The following is a 15,611-nucleotide window of genomic DNA, read 5'->3' as shown; positions in this document are numbered from 1 at the left end:
GGGGGAGTGGGAAGAGGGGGTGAATAAGGAGCTGATACCAAGGGCTGAAGTAGAAGGCAAATTTTTTGAGAATGATGAGGGCAACAAATGTACAAAGGTACTTGACACAATGGATGTATGTATACATTGTGATAATAGTTATATGACCCCCCAGTAAAATAATTTAATAAAAAATATCAATTTAGGATCAATAACAGCATAATGAATGCTCTCCAATTTTCTGCAATGAATGACTTAAAATGGCCTTACTATCTCTAGTCTAAGAAGCCCTGGTGGTGCTGTCACATAAACAGTAGACGACTGCTAACCTCAATGTCAGGAGTTCACAGGCAGCAGAGAGAATCGTTTTCAGCATCAACAGCCCATTTCAGGAGGTCAGCCATACCTCACCCTTCCAACTTCCAACCTCAGGCACAAGTCACATCGCTGTCCCTCCCCAACACTGTGCTTTTCTAACTTTGATAACTTGTTGCAATGGCCACAGCGAACTCACAGACCACACTCATATCTATTAAGGAAGTGACAGCTTACAACTCAGAAACGACCTGGGATACAGTTCTTTGGCCTGGGCAGCTTCTTGGTCATGCTCTTAGGAAGGCTTTTTCTTGGCCCTTAGCCTTTCTACCCTTGACCCTTCTACCCCTTGTGCCTCTTGGCCTGGACAGTCTCCTGCTCTGCTTGGTAGAGTGTTACAAAGCATAGTAGTTTTACTGATAGGTGCCTGGACGCACCTCTCTCTGCCAGTAAGCCTCAGCCTGAGGATGTTCAGCTTTTAGCGCTCCAGTAGTGCCTGAAAATGTTACTTTTCTCATAAACCCCATAAATGTGAGTATTTTCTGAGGTCTTGTAGCCATTGCAAAGCGTTATCAACCAATCAAAGTCGTGTGCGCAATCAGCAAACCTACAAGCAAGTCTAGCTCTGGTCTGTGGTTTTGCTGCCACCACTGTTCTGCGGCTATGTCCCCACTGTCTCTGGCGCGACAGGTCATCGCATCTCTTTCTCTCCTGCGTGTAGGGGGTTCTCAGCACCTGGCCATGGGTTCAGTGGGCACATACTGTTTTTCTTGGTTGGTGGTAATGAGTTCTCTCTGTCTCCCTCTGAGACAGTTCATTTTAAGGCTAACCGGATAGCAAAATGGAATAATCCCCCATTAGAGTTCCATATAGTTTGCATGATTCCACCCTCACAAGGGTGCCATGCACCTTATTTGTTCTATTAGCAAGCTGTCCGAGTCCTTTGGTGGGCCATAAACACCTTATTTGTAGAGTCTCACCCAATCTGTTGGTGGGAGTTATAAGATCATGGTGAGACGGGCCACATAAGTGTAACCAAAATAAAAAAGAGTGTGAAGGCTCAGAGTCTTAAAAACACTTGTAACCGTACCCCTCTGATCTAAACCTGATCTGAGTGGCTATAAAAAGGAAAGTAAAATTGAAAAGGACTTGGATTTTTTTAGTTGATACAAATTGATCCAAGTTCATTTCAAACAAATGGGGGAGGAGGGTGTCCTAATACATTGCCATGTTCTTTCCTCAAACCTTCTGACCTGCACTTCATGGATATTTACACAGAGTTGTTCTGAATACTTTGTCATTTAAATAAATGATGATGAACAGACGAGTAACATGATATTAACAAATAAAGCAATGTATCAATGTATCCTATTGGTTTGGCAGTTCTGCCATCCTAGCAGGGCTTAAAAGCCTTTTTAAAAATAGACATCAATATCATGAAAGGTAATTCCAATAAAGCACAAAGACTGGAAGTGGTAAATAATAGTTCCTCTAAGACCCTCCGCTACCATAGAGCATGGGGGAAAGGTCTGAATAATGATTGAAAACTTCTCAACACTGGTCAACAATACAAAACGACAAATTCAAAGCCCAAATGGAAGGAAGTGGGAAGAAAATCATACCCAGCAGTATTCACATTGCTCAAAAGTACAGCTAAGGAGAAGAATCTTGAACGAAGCCAGAGAAATGACACCTGGAAAAAAGAAGGCAAGTAGCTTCTCTTCAAAGTTGCAAATAAAGTCCAATGTGAGTACAAAAAGAAAACACTAGTAAATGGGAGAATAGCAACGAAAGAAAAGAAAAACAGTAAATATGTATGTATTTATTAAAAGGAAATAATTTAACAAATGACTATAGTTCTCCTTCCCATCAAAAGTTTCCAAAATGACTTTTCTCCCTCTCATCAAAAAGTTTTCAAAAGTCTCCAACTGTCAAGTTAAAAGGTATGCGGCATGAGGCATCCCATTCCAGAAGTCCTTGATTTTTTTTATTTTACGGTACTCAAATCCGCAGTCCGTTTCTAATAGTTGATTGCCGTACTTTTGTTTTCAACAACATAAACTACTTAAAATCTATGTCTGTGGCTTGAAATATTCGGTATCTCCCCTTCAATCCTTTTAAACTCAGGGGGGTGGCGTGGGGGTGTGTGTGAGGGGGAGAAGTAGGTTAAATAAACAAGATTAAAAGCAGAAAGGAGGTTAACCGGCTTGAGATGTGGGAAGGGGGGCCTCCTTTCTTGCATAGGGGGCAGAGTGCACTTACCATTTTGCGGCAAACTTTGGATCACCTTCACCGCAGCCTCGAACCTGGTTTCATGGATGGACCGAGTGTCCGCCATCTCCAGACTCCAGCGCCAGCCCCGGTTCCAAGGACTGTCGGGTGGAATCAGGCAGCAGCAGCAGCACCAGCTTTCCCAGGAGCCTGCATGAAACTGGAACACACAGCGCAGACAGGGATCAACACGCCCCAGTGGGGTGGCCAGAGAGAGCAGCTGGTCAGTCCCCTTGGCCCTGTCCTATCGAGGGCCCACAGCCCGGCGTTGTCCGACTCTTTCCTCCTCCCCGGGGCGTGCCCAAGACCGAGACAGAAAAACAACTCACCGAGAGGAAGAGCATCTCTAGCAGGAGGCAGAGGGAGTTCGGCCACTGGTGGTCGAGGCGCCGCTCCCCCTCCAAGAGGACCCAGGCGGAGCTGTCGCCCCCCCATCCCGGCGGGGTCCCGTCGTCCGCGCCCACCCACAGCCCCGCCCCGGAGTCACGGAGGGCCGCGGAGCTTCCGACGCCGCAGCGCGCCCGCAAACCCCACCCGCCCCCTGCGGGCCGCCGCTCGGGCGCGTCGGGGTCTTTGGGGAAGGGGGAGACGGCACACGTGGACTGCCCAAGGGGCGCTGTCCGTATTTCTGAACGCGGGAGGGCCTAGCTGCTTAGCTGGGGAACAACGTAATGGTAGCCAAAGCCGAGCCGACATTTTCCAGCCAGCGGGACGGGGCTGGCCGGGTGCCCCAGGGAAGTGGGATTGCGTTTATGCTCGGAGCCAAACAATCAACTGCTGCCCCTTCTCCGAGGTTCTGCGGTTTCACAAGCGGGACGGACTCAGCAATTGGTATTTGTTCCGGACCTGGCAGGCTTGGTGGGAACCTTTAAGTTCCGGCACCTCACGTTCCATGACCCGCTGAACGTGGCGTGAAAGCATTCCGGAAAGGATAGATGAAAGGAACTTGCCCCACATAGCTTCCGCGGCTTGAGCAGCCCTGAGTCCAAAAAATGTCCCAGCCGCCAGCACAGAGAAGTCTGCAACCAGACTGGGCCCGGGGAGAAAAAGCGTTTCTTCCCCTTAAGGAACCATTACGAGGAACCCCAGGGAGCCAGGGGGAAGGGCTGGGAGGCGACTAGAAACCATTACGCAGCCCAGAAAAGGGCAGCCTACACTTTCCCCTTTGCGTGCTAAGTATCAGCAAAGCGGCCCTGGACCAATACCGAGGAGTGGCTCGGGTCAGGGGGATGGTGGTGGTCTGCGACCCGGACTCCTGACGTCCTCCGGTGGAAGGAGTTTTTGTCCTGTCTGGGTAGACTGGGAGGGTTACTACTATAAACCTGAGAGAGGAAGAGGGGCAGTCCACAAACTATTCTTCCCCTTGGAGTCGCGATGCCGGCATTTACCTTGATGTTGCCGGGAAAGGCCTGTCCGGAGACGTCCCCGACGCCCTCCCCTTGCACTGCCCCCTTGGGCTTCTGGGAAATGTAGTTTCCCCCTCCGAGTGACTTCCGGGAACTTCGCTCGGTTCGTAGTCCCGCCCACCACTTCCGGTCCGGTGTCGCGAGCTTGACGCTGATCTTCCTGAGAAGCCACGCCCCCTAGTTGGTCCTGCCTTCCCGCCCCTTCTCTCCCCTCCCCTTAGTGCTCGCTCAAAATAGCACAATCTTTCCTTGCCCTCCCAAAAGAGGATCTATTTTAGTGTGCTCTTGAAAGTGGTTGTCTTGATGTGTGGCTGAACTTGAATCAGAGAGCTGGCTCCTAATTTCTTGCTCCTGATGCTAACTTTGAGGTCACGTATATGAAAGTGTAAGTAAGGCACGCATACATTTTCTAATTTTCTCAAACTAGGAAGATTTTATGTGTTGTTACATATTGTTTTCTTTACCTCATTTTCCCCCTTGGTCAATTATCAGTTCCAACCTACATACTTAATTTGGTATTTATTTCTAATGTAGCACTTCATTTTGACAACTCTTAAATATGCTATGTGTAAACAGATTTTCAGTACGCTTTTCTAGGTAATGAAGAATCAGGGTTTTCTGCCAGTATAGTTGTGAATTTTCATTTGCTGGTTATATGAATTTCCAGTTAAGAGGAATAGCATGTAAAGAAAGGAAATAAAAGTTATTTCAAATAAAAGTTTCTAAATGAAATTAGATGTTTCATATAGCTGTCTGGTTTGAGATGTGGTGATTGCTGCCGCTATGTAAAGATGGACTTTAACTTCTTAAGGTGCCTTCCAAGTGTGTGAACCTTTAATTCTACCTAGAGTCTGTTATCTTATGGAACAGACTCAGTGTCTTTTGGTTCAGTGTCTAACATGAGTCATTCATTCTTGATCTCAATAGTTATGTATGTCAAGAGATATTTTTAGTTAGGAGGCCCACTTCTTATATATGTAGAAACAGAACTCTTATAAAACGTCAAGGTTAAAGAATAAAAAAACAAAGCCATTTAATAAAATGAGTTTCTCTTGATACCAGAACAGCTTTGCATGATGCCCGCAGGCATTCTGTGAGCCTTAGGACCTGAACCTGAGGGCTTGAAGAATTAACAGCCATTTGTTGTCTTGTTTTCTTAAAGTTGATGAATTGTGAAATCAGAACAAGAAAACCTTTCAAGACTCTTAATCAGATCACTCTGAGTCCCTTCCAATGGGAAACAAAAAGCAGGAGAGAACTGCAGGCCCATTTACCTGTGCCATACTGACCCTCCTCTTGCTGTTCTATTTAAGATACTTGTTTTGAGTTCAGCCTGCCCTATGCTGATCCCCATTTCTAATATTCTACATGTTTATGATGCCTTTATTGATTTTAGCCAACAAAAAGAACTGACCTAGAGAACTGACTGTATTTGCACAACTCATTTTAAAGGTGATTTAACCATGTGTGTGTGTGTGGAGGGGGGTTGTGTTCTAAAATTGATATGGTAATGATAGCACAATTCTCCTTCATATAATTGAACGATTGAACTATTGAGTTCTATGATATGTAATTCATACTGTTATATGTATATATAAAAAGAGAACTTACCTAGACAGATTGAGAATGTACTGGAGATAAAAGGGTCATTGTTGGGCAAAGCCACATCTGTAACTGTCTTGAGAGACCCACGTTCTCTCTCGTTCAAATGATGTTTTTTCTGTCATTTTCATTCTGTAAAACTCTTTGACATGCTATTGAAGTCCCAGGTGTTCCCCTACCCCGACATATGAAAAGTGAGATGATAGACATTTAGAGATTAGAGGGGGGTAAAGATGAGTGTATTCACTTTGTGAAAATATTGAGCTATATATGATTATTTTGTATGTGTTTTACTTCAACAATACTTTACAGTAATTTAAAAAATCATTTTATTTGGGGCTCGTACAACGCTTATCACAATCCATACATCCATCCATTGTGTCAAGCACATTTGTACATTTGTTGCCATCATCATTCTCAAAACATTTGCCTTCTACTTGAGCTCTTGGCATCAGTTCCTCATTTTGTCCCCTCCCTCCCCATTCCCCTGCAATTAATTTTTAAGAACAGCGATAAGGTTTTCGCAGTGGTTGACAGGTGGAAGCAACCAAGTGTTCTTAAACAAATAAATAGGTAATCAGGATGTGATATACACAAACACTGGAAGATTATTTGCCACTAGTGGAAACGAGGTTCTGAAACATGCTGTGACATGGAAGAACCTTGGAAACATTGTGCTGAGAGAAATAAACTGGACATACAAGGACAAATATGTGATTTCGCTTATATGAAATACTTTGAGTAAACAAATGAACGGAGACCAAAGTTCATTGCTGGATTACTAGAGGTTAGGGAGAAAGGGAGATGAGAGCTATTCATTAAAGATACAAAATTTTGTTTGAGGTGATAAACACCTGAAAATTGTACTGATGCCATACAATGTGCTGAATGTTATTAGTATCACTGACTTGTATACTTACAACTGGTTAAAGTGGCATTTTTTGCTGTACTTTACCAGAACAATATATATTTTTAAATATTAAATCAATAACCTAAGTCTCCATATTAAGAAACGAAAACAAAACAAAAACTAGGCTGCTGCTGCGGCTGCACATGCCATGGGAGCCGTGACTGACAATGAAGTCACACAGAAGCGCCGTCTCCTCATTGATGGATATGGTGCTGGAGATGATCAAAGGATTAATCTGCCCGTGAAAAATTTAATGAAAGGTGCAACTCTGGATCCCAGGTAGAGGGATATAGCCAATACCAACATAAGCTAAGCACGCTGTTGCAATGTGAATTTTCAATGGGCAAACGATGCTGGTATATGATACGAATCTCAGAGAAATGGAAAATTATGAAAAAAAATTACAAAGGAATAGAATGTAGCATCGCTGGGGCCCATGGGAAAAATGCTGAGTGCAAAAAGCAAATTCTTCAAGCAAAATGAATACGAAAAAATCACCAAGAGTATGATGCTTTAGCAAAAGTCATCCCAACAGGCATGAAACATTAAAGGAGCTAGAGGCTCTGGGTAAAGAATTACAGCATCTTTCACATATTAAAGTGTTGAAGATAAGCTGGGATTGATGTGGAAACAGTTTTGTGTTCTTCTTAGTACCATCCACGAGCTTCAGCAAACACTGGAAAATGAAGGAAAAGTCTCAGAAGAAGAAGTTCAAGAAACAAGCAAGGATACAGAGCCCAAGCCATCGACGAGCTAATCTCGCACCATCCCAAGAACATTGAACTAACTGTGTGATCTTAGTGTGTTTAGAAACATTTCTGTTCTTTGAGATAAAGTTTAAATTAGTGAAATTTCTGTAGTGAAATACTTTGCTTTTAAAAGTGATGCACCGAGGTTAGAGGTTTGAGTCTAAGAGTTAGAGCAGATCATGTTGAAGATGAGCGGGTGGCAGCTGCAGAGTCAAAATCAGATCCGAAATCTGAGGAGAAAGTGTTCCAGAAGGAAGTGTATCTTCATACACCACCACACCTGAAAGCAGATCCTGCTCCAGCTGCAGAGATGGAAGCTGAGTCGTTGCCTTTCCCCTTTGGGACACTGCCCAGCTGGGAGCTGGAGGCCTGGTATGAGGACCTTCAGGAGGTCCTGTCCTCAGATGAAAATGGGGGGACCTATGTCTCACCCCCTGGAAACGAGGAGGAAGCATCCAAAACCTTCACCCCTCTCGACCCTGCCTCTCTGGCTTGGCTGACTGCGGAGCCGGGACCAACAGAGGTCACACGCACCTCCCAGAGCCCTCAGTCTCCAGAGTCCAGCCAGAGCTCCCTGGCTCAGGAGGAGGAAGAGGAAGACCCCAAAAGACCCAGGAAACGGAAGCAGAGTGGCCAGTCCCCAGCTCGGGCTGGGAAGCAACGCATGAAGGAGAAAGAACAGGAAAACAAGAAGAAAGTGGCGCAGCTTGCTGAAGAGAATGAATGGCTCAAGCAGGAAATTGAGCGCCTGACCAGGGAAGTAGAGGCGACTCGCCGAGCTCTGATTGACCGGATGGTTAACCTACAACAAACATGACCATCTGGGACCATCACTTCCCTAGTGGCTACTGACCACTTCTCACTAGTGCCAACGTGACCCGAACACCTCATGCTCAATCTGGGGAAGGGTTTGGATAGACAAAAAGAAGGGGTCTCAGCTTTGTAAATACAGATTGTACATTTATTTATTAATCTTCAGATCCATTAAAGTGAAACATCTTCTCTCAAAAAAAAAAAAAGTGATGCACCACTGGAGACTCAGTGGCGGGACTGATCTGGACTGACCCAGCAACACTGAGGCAAAACACTGAAGGCATGGGGCAGAGCAAGGGGGGGGGGCGTTAAGGGGGTGAAGGGAGATGGTGGTGGTGGTGGGGAGCAGAGCAGGGAGTAAGGGAGTTCAAAGGACAGACTCTGGGGCCAGAGCGTGGTACCCCATCGGACCTGCCTGGAGGACACCCCTAGGGTTTAAAAATCAGACCTTAATTTATTTACAGCTTTTTCTTTCTTTAATTTTTTCTCTTTTCCTTTTAATTAGTTTATTCTTTTATGGGTCATTGGTTTTCTTTTTTGTTGCCATCGCTGTGTTCTCATTCGTCACCTGTCTTGCTGTGCCTGTTTTTTGGTGCATATTATTATCTCTACGGATCTATCTAGATAAGATAGGCTGGATGAACAGTCTGGAAGAGAAAACAATGGGACCATAGATTCTGGGAGGATATGGGAGAAGGGGAGGAAGGGGTAAGGAGGTGATGCTGACCAACCCAGGGGCAGGGGAGCAACAAGTGATCCAAAATTAGTGGCCAGGAGGGTGTGAGAGGCCTGGTAGGGATTCAGCAAGAGCAATGTAACTGAGAGAAATTACCAAATGAAGGTTGAGCATGATAGTGGGACAAGAGGAAAGTAAAAGGAAATAGAAGAAAGAACTAGGTGACAAAGGGAATTTATAGAGGTCTAAATACAGGCATGTACATATGTAAATATATTTATATAGGATGGGGGGGAATAGATCTACATGCATATATTTATAGGTTTAGTATTAAGGCAGCAGATGGACGTTGGGCCTCCACTCAAGTACTTATACAATGCAAGAACATGTTCTATTAAATTGACATTCCAGGATGCACACCTTCCTGACACAATTGCTGAAGACAAAGCGGGTGCATAAGCAAACGTGGTGAAGAATGCTGATGGTACCCGGCTATCAAAAGATATAGCATCTGGAGTCTTAAAGGCTTGAAGGTAAACAAGTGGCCATCTAGCTCAGAAGCAACAAAGTCCACGTGGAAGAAGCACACCAGCCTGTGTAACCACAAGCTGCCGAAGGAATCAGGTATCAAGCATCAAGGAACAAAAAATCATATCATTGTAAATGAGGGTGAGTGCAGAGTGGAGACTCAAAGCCCATCTGTAGGCAACTGGACACCCCTTTACTGAAGGCTTGTGGGGAGGAGATGAGCGAGTCAGGGTGCGGGGTAGCAACAATGAAACATACAACTTTCCTCTAGTTCTTAAATGCTTCCTTCCCCCACTATCATGATCCAAATTCTACCTTACAAATCTAGCTAGACCAGAGGATTTACATTGGTACAGATAGCAACTGGAAACAGGGAATCCAGGACAGATGGCCCCTTCAGGACCAGTGCTGAGAGTGGCTATGCCTGGAGAGTGGAGGGAATGTGGGGTGAAAAGGGGGAACCGATTAGAATGATGTACATATAACCTCCTCCCTGGGAGATGCACAACAGAGAAGTGGGCAAGGGGAGACATTGGACAGTGTAACATGATAAAATAATAATTTATGAATTATGAAGGGTTTGTGAGGAAGTGGGGGTGGGGAGAGAGGGGGAAAATGAGCCAACATTAAGGGCTCAAGTAGAAGGCTAATGTTTTGAGAATGGTGATGGCAACAAACGTGCAAATGTGCTTGACATAATGGATGGATGTATGGATTGTGACAAGAATTGTACGAGCCCCCAGTAAAATGACTAAAAAAAAGAGGAAGTGATGCACATTTTATTTGCATTTCTGCACACAGCAGGAAATGACTTCAGCACAGACTTGCTTTTATTCAAATTTGTTTTCAGTCCCAAAATGTTTAATAAACTGATTTCAAACAGAAAAAAACCGCAAAAACCAACTAAACCCCAACTAAGGGAAAGGAAAGTAATAAAATTAGCATGCCAGTGAGGGTAATAGAGAAGAGAAAAAAGCCAACCAACCTGAAGTTGGCTCTTTAAAAAGATCAACAAAATGGACAACCCTTTAGTTAAATTGACTATGAGAAAAAGAGAGAACACTCAAATGAATAAATCAGGAATCGAGGAGGCAGCGTGACTACTGAACAGGCAGAGACAGAAATGGTTATAATTAGAGGCCACTGAATTTGATCATCTAGATGCAGTGGCTACCTTCCTACAAGGGCACTTTAGAAATGGCATGGTGGAAGGGGGTCTGACCTCTAGCTTCACAGGGAGGAGGATCATACTGAACAGCCCGTGGCTGATTCCTATGCGATGGAGGTCAAGCACGTTCTCCCTCCAGCCTTTTCTGAAGTTGACATGAAGCGGTTGCTGCTTTGGCACCCCTCTACTTCCCTGGTGTTGTGAAAGTCATTACACACAGAACTCACAGACTGTAATCGCAGGCCACTATTCAGGTTCAGGAATCTTCAGGACGCAGGTTTTCAACCTGGGCAACCTGTTCTACGCTTTGCCTGCAGAGGAGCTTCTCTCAAGCCCTTGCCGTGACTTCTGTTTTGCTTGGCAAATGTTACAAAGCTCTGTTAGTTTTTCTGATAAATTCTCAGAAGCCACAGTCTACTAGTAAGTCTCAGGGCAAAGGTGCACAGCTCTAGCGCTGTGGGTTTGCAAACCTATCTCCACCAAGTAGTCAGAGAAACCCCATTCTGCCAGCAAGGTGTTAAGCTTTCTTGCTCCGTGGAAAGGGGAAGGTCTCTCTGCACACTGTCTCCTGCCAGCCACATGATTCTGCTGCCGGTGTTGCAGCGCTCTGCCTTCTGAGTGAAGGAGGTAATTCAGCACAGGTAACCCTGTTCCAAAGGATGCGATTCACTCCGAGTTCTTTCTAAGGGACTGCAGGTACCCCTTCTCTGGCTTGTTTTATGTTCATTTTCAGGATAGCAACACCGATGCGTTCTATGCACCTCATTTCCTTGGTCCTACTCCCATAATTTGTATTAGCTGGATTCCCTTGTAGAGGACAGACATCACAGGCAGCATTTTAGTTCGAGCTAGATCTTGAAATGTGTTCTTGACAATGAATACAACGCCACTGGCCTTGCACTTGTCATTCCTAACATAGTAAACTGTGTGGCTGATACCAGCTCATTTCAGCCCACTAAATCTCCATGCGTTCCATTTCATTTATGATGGCTTCTCATTGTCCTAGAGTCATACTTCACACATTGCAAGTTCTGATTCGTAATTGATGTTTGTAGCTGCTATTTTCATTTTGAGTCAGGCACTACCAGCAAGTGAAGCTCCCAAAAGTTGTACTCCATTCACGTCATAATGGTTGACTCTCCTTTGAGAAGACAGCACTTCCCTAGGAGTATTTGAGTGCCTCCTGACCTGCGGGGCTCGTTCTCCGGCACTGTATATGACAAGATTGTGCTGCTACTCATGAGCCTTTCAGTACCTCACTGTGTGCTCCTGCTCTGCATAAGGTTTTCAGTGGCTGATTCCTGAGAAGTGCACAACTTACGACGTTCTTCATAGTCTTTGCTGAGTCTGAAAGCGCTGCTGAAACCTACCTGTTTACCTTAGATGACCCTGCTGGAATTTGGAAGACCAGTGGCATAGCTTCTCCCATCACAGGAGCACACATGTCCCCACAGAACAGTAAACTGTTCTGTGACTAAGCTCTGAATTTTCATAGTAAAATTATTCTTTTCTTTTTCCTTACGCTTGTTTGCATTGCTATTACCATGCATCTAAAGAAAAACTAGGGGAGAAAGATGAGGCTTTCTGCTCCCACAGAGGTTTATTAGTCTTAGAAAATCACAGCTGCAGTTCTACTCTGTCCTCCAGGGTCGTTATGAGTAGGAATTGACTGGATGGCAGTGAGTGAGTGAAAGAAAAAGAACTTTAGAATTTTAAAAAATGTTGTTTTGTTCAGCTATATCAGAGTTTGGCTGTAGGAGAGTTCAGTCAGGCAGAGAAATTACAGAAGCACCATTAAGGATTTTATAAAACCGTTGGGTTAGTTTGGGGACAAAGTCCAGAGAAGGCTGTCCCTAGCTCCCAGTGCGGAGGGATAGTGCTTGTTCTGTTGGCCCAGACACGTGCTTCAGATACTGTTCCGATTGTCAGGGTGGCTTGTGACATCTTAGTGATGTTGAGGAAGGGAAGTGGAGGAGGATGTGTCAATTCAACAGCTTCCAAAATTAACAAGAGATTAATTTATCCAAACTCTGCTGCAACTATTGCAGCTCCTGGAACAGGAGAAGGGGGAGAAATTTCAGTTGAAAGTTATAGTCTCTTAGCATCTTAGGTACTTTACCTTTTTAATTCATTGCAAAATTTTAATAATTTTTTGATGATGACTTGTTCTAAATGAAAATAACACTGGTATTTTGCAGTGACTTGGTTTAGAAGTATAAGAAAGATCTTTTCCTCTACATTAAATTAATAATTAGGCCTATGAGTTTTTTCTGTTAAAATATTATGGCTCTGGACTATGAGAACCAATAAATTACATTGAAAATCAAAGCCTGATTTAATACTCATCCTGCCCTCAGAAGTCCTCTTGTCTTGTGTGAGAGTTGCTAACCTTCATGGATGAAGGGCTGACTGAATCCTCCTTCTCTTGCTGGGAGCTCCTAGGTGATAATGTTAATTTGGAAAGAAAGCAAGGAGAAAAAACAATGGAAGCCTATAAAAGTCCTAGAAGGACCCCTGAATGATGGGTTGGCTTGCTCCCTGCAAAGTCTGTGGAGAATGACGGGAAGGCTGTCTGCTCCTATGAAGACGGACAGTCTATATAAGGTCGCTATGCGTCACATTGACTTGATGGCAGTGCATTTGTTTTTGACACAACCCTGTTATAACCCCTGGGTGGTGGGAATGGTTAAGCACTCAGCTATTGACAAAATGGTGGTTCAAATCCACCCAGAGGTACCTTGGTAGATAGGTCTACAGATCTCTTCCTAATGATCACAGTCATTGGAAAAATGGTGCACAGTTCCACCCTACAACACATGGGGTCGCTGTGTGTCAGAGTGGACGCGGGGTAATTTCTTTTTTTTCTTTTTTTATTAAGAACACTGGAAGAAGAACGCTTAAAATGCCACAGACTGCCAAAGAGCAAACAAATCTGTCTGGGGAGAGGTACAGTCAGAATGATCCTTAGAAGCAAAGTTGGAGGGACTTCTAATGTATGTTGGACATATCAGGAGACACCATCCTTGGAGAAGAACATCATGCTTGGTAAAGTAGAGGGGCAGCACGAAAAGAGGAAGACCCTCGACAAGATGGATCGGCACAGTTGGTGCAACAGTGGGCGCACACATTTCTGAGACGGCACAGCACTGGCAGTGTCTTGTTCCTGTTGTACCTAGAGTCGCTGTGAATTGGAACTGTCTCCATGGCCCCTAAGAGCCACAGACTGTCAGGTAACCCCTTCAGTTTATTTAAGTTATTGATTTAGGTAAAACCATAGTCACATAGTGGTTGCAGAGGGCAATAACTCTCACCTCTGGATCTACTGTGTCATACTGCTTCCCTGTATTCTGTTCTGTGATCACACAATTCCAAAGAAGTGTCCTGGGATGCAATATTTAAACTAATTTAAAACAAAATCTAAACTAATTTTGTAGAAGTCTGCGGTTCTCTGAGAATGTGTTCTCTACTCATTGTATACCTGCTGGAAAGATCAACAGTTATGTACTGTTGCTGCTTGGTGCTGCCAAGTTGATTCTGACCCTCAGGGACCCTATGTACACAAACAACAGAACCAAACACTACCCAGTCCTCTACTAACCACACAACCATTGCTCTGTTTGGATTCATTTTTGCAGCCACTGTATAAATACTCTTTAAAGTGTTTGAATGTCACTTTGAGGACTAAGGTGTGCCTGACCTAAGCCATGGTGTATACAAATCTTGCTAAGTATGCAAAAACTGGACAATGAATAAGGAAGACCAGAGAAAAACAGTGCATTGAATTTTGGTGTTGATCTTTACTATACCATGGACTGACAGAAGAACAAACCATTTTGTATTAGAAGGATAGCCAGATGCATGGATAGCAAGACTGCCTTACATGCTTTGTACATGTTATTCCAGGGGGTTCGATTCTCTTGAGAAGAGAACCATGCTTGGTAAAGTAGCGGGCCAATAAAAAAGGAGAAAGCTCTCAATGACGCGAACTGACCCAGTGGCTCTAACAATAGTACCCACGTAGAAAATGACGCCGACGGAGCAGGATGGGCCAGCGCTTAGTTCTGTTGTGCAGGGTCAGGAGCAATTGGAGGGCACCTAACTGGGCATGTGGTCTAATGATAATCCGCTGCCATCGGATTGGTCCCGACTCATTGCGACCCCACAGGGCACAGTGCGGTGGTGGCCTTGCCGTTAGAGCATAAGGCTTACTGGGCAGCGCCACCAGCGTTCTTTCTTTCTTTTCTTTCAATCACCCAATTATAGAGCTATTACTGATTTTAAATAAAGCACGAAAACATCACAAAAAGGAGACGGCCATAAGTGCAATCTTGTAACTCGAATACATCTTAAGTCAGGGAGTACCTGTGAATATTTGGAGTTTTCCAGGTCATAGCCCTTTTTAATACTAGTCCCACTAGATGGCTCTGATTGACTGACATTTCTTTAGAGTTCCTCCCATTGTACAGCCTTGGGAATGCGTGGGGTGTCCTACGTAGAATCATCCTGTCGCGCCATCTATCGGGCCGTCAGAAAAGGCCAGACCTAAAATCTCCATCCTAGGCCAAACTTCTCTGATCACGCTCCTCCGGGTTCCCACCCCCCCGCCCCGAGGCGAGGCGTCCGGGCCCATCGGAGACTACAGTTCCCAGAAGCCCGTGCGCAATCTCGTTGCTTGGGAGTTAGGAATGATCGCGAGAAGACGTGTTTGGGGCGGCTGCGCGGAGCCGGCGGGGAGAGCAAGGAGGAAGAGGAGGAGGGACCGTCCCACAATACCAGGCGGGAGGGCGGATAGGCGGGTTTGTATCCGGGCTGTGAGGTGCTGGGCGCCTCCGCGGACCGGGCTGCCGCTGTCTCTTTAACGCGGGAGGAAGCGATGCAGAGGGGTGGAAAATGGCAGAGCTGCAGATGTTACTAGAGGAGGAGATCCCGTCTGGCAAGAGGGCGCTGATAGAGAGTTACCAGAACCTGACCCGGGTGGCGGACTACTGTGAAAACAACTACATACAGGTGAGGAACGCGGGCGGGTGCGGGTCGGCCGGAGGAGCCGCGGCTGGCCGCCGGAGTGACCAGCCCACTGGGCGGGGTGGGGACCTGCCTGGCCTCAGCCCCAACCCCAACCCCAACCCCAACCCCCGGGCGCAAGTGGCAGGGCTGAGGAGCTGGGCTGTGATACAGGAAGTGGCTCTGGTGGTTG

The 15,611-nt window shown here is 45.4% G+C and overlaps 3 protein-coding genes and 2 pseudogenes across 11 annotated transcripts in view; 4 read left to right on the top strand and 1 right to left on the bottom strand.

The window, feature by feature from the left end:
* Nucleotides 1–4,025, bottom strand: part of ACBD5 (acyl-CoA binding domain containing 5) — a 59,799-nt gene extending 55,774 nt beyond the window's left edge. Inside the window, exons 1-3 of one of the 2 annotated variants that reach the window (XM_075552546.1) lie at nucleotides 3,954–3,991; nucleotides 2,895–2,911; nucleotides 2,557–2,725 (exon numbers count right to left, since the gene is read on the bottom strand). In XM_075552546.1, coding sequence (XP_075408661.1) covers nucleotides 2,557–2,725; nucleotides 2,895–2,909 — 184 coding nt within the window. In that variant the 5' untranslated portion in view covers nucleotides 2,910–2,911; nucleotides 3,954–3,991. Of the gene's footprint in view, nucleotides 1–2,556; nucleotides 2,726–2,894; nucleotides 2,912–3,953 lie in introns of both variants that reach the window. The other variant, XM_075552547.1, reaches the window with a different exon arrangement.
* Nucleotides 4,026–6,631: 2,606 nt separating this feature from the next.
* On the top strand, nucleotides 6,632–7,240 carry LOC142450600 (THO complex subunit 7 homolog pseudogene; annotated as a pseudogene).
* Nucleotides 7,241–7,386: 146 nt separating this feature from the next.
* LOC142451347 (DDIT3 upstream open reading frame protein) lies at nucleotides 7,387–7,516 on the top strand. The gene has a single exon (XM_075553198.1). The coding sequence runs from the start codon at nucleotides 7,412–7,414 to the stop codon at nucleotides 7,514–7,516; it is 105 nt and encodes a 34-aa protein (XP_075409313.1). The 5' UTR covers nucleotides 7,387–7,411.
* A 26-nt stretch (nucleotides 7,517–7,542) lies between these two features.
* On the top strand, nucleotides 7,543–8,251 carry LOC142451346 (DNA damage-inducible transcript 3 protein pseudogene; annotated as a pseudogene).
* A 6,911-nt stretch (nucleotides 8,252–15,162) lies between these two features.
* ABI1 (abl interactor 1) overlaps nucleotides 15,163–15,611 on the top strand; it is a 101,450-nt gene continuing 101,001 nt past the window's right edge. For 2 of the 8 annotated variants that reach the window (XM_075552542.1, XM_075552537.1), the window contains exon 1: nucleotides 15,164–15,424. In XM_075552542.1, the coding sequence (XP_075408657.1) occupies nucleotides 15,308–15,424 (117 nt within the window). In that variant the 5' untranslated portion in view covers nucleotides 15,164–15,307. Of the gene's footprint in view, nucleotides 15,425–15,611 lie in introns of all 8 variants that reach the window. The other 6 variants (XM_075552543.1, XM_075552538.1, XM_075552544.1 and 3 more) reach the window with 4 other exon arrangements.

Source organism: Tenrec ecaudatus, chromosome 6 (genome assembly GCF_050624435.1).
Source record: "Tenrec ecaudatus isolate mTenEca1 chromosome 6, mTenEca1.hap1, whole genome shotgun sequence".
Taxonomy (NCBI): domain Eukaryota; kingdom Metazoa; phylum Chordata; class Mammalia; order Afrosoricida; family Tenrecidae; genus Tenrec; species Tenrec ecaudatus.
Note: the sequence above shows the minus strand (reverse complement) of the source record. Positions and strands in the feature narration are given on the sequence as shown.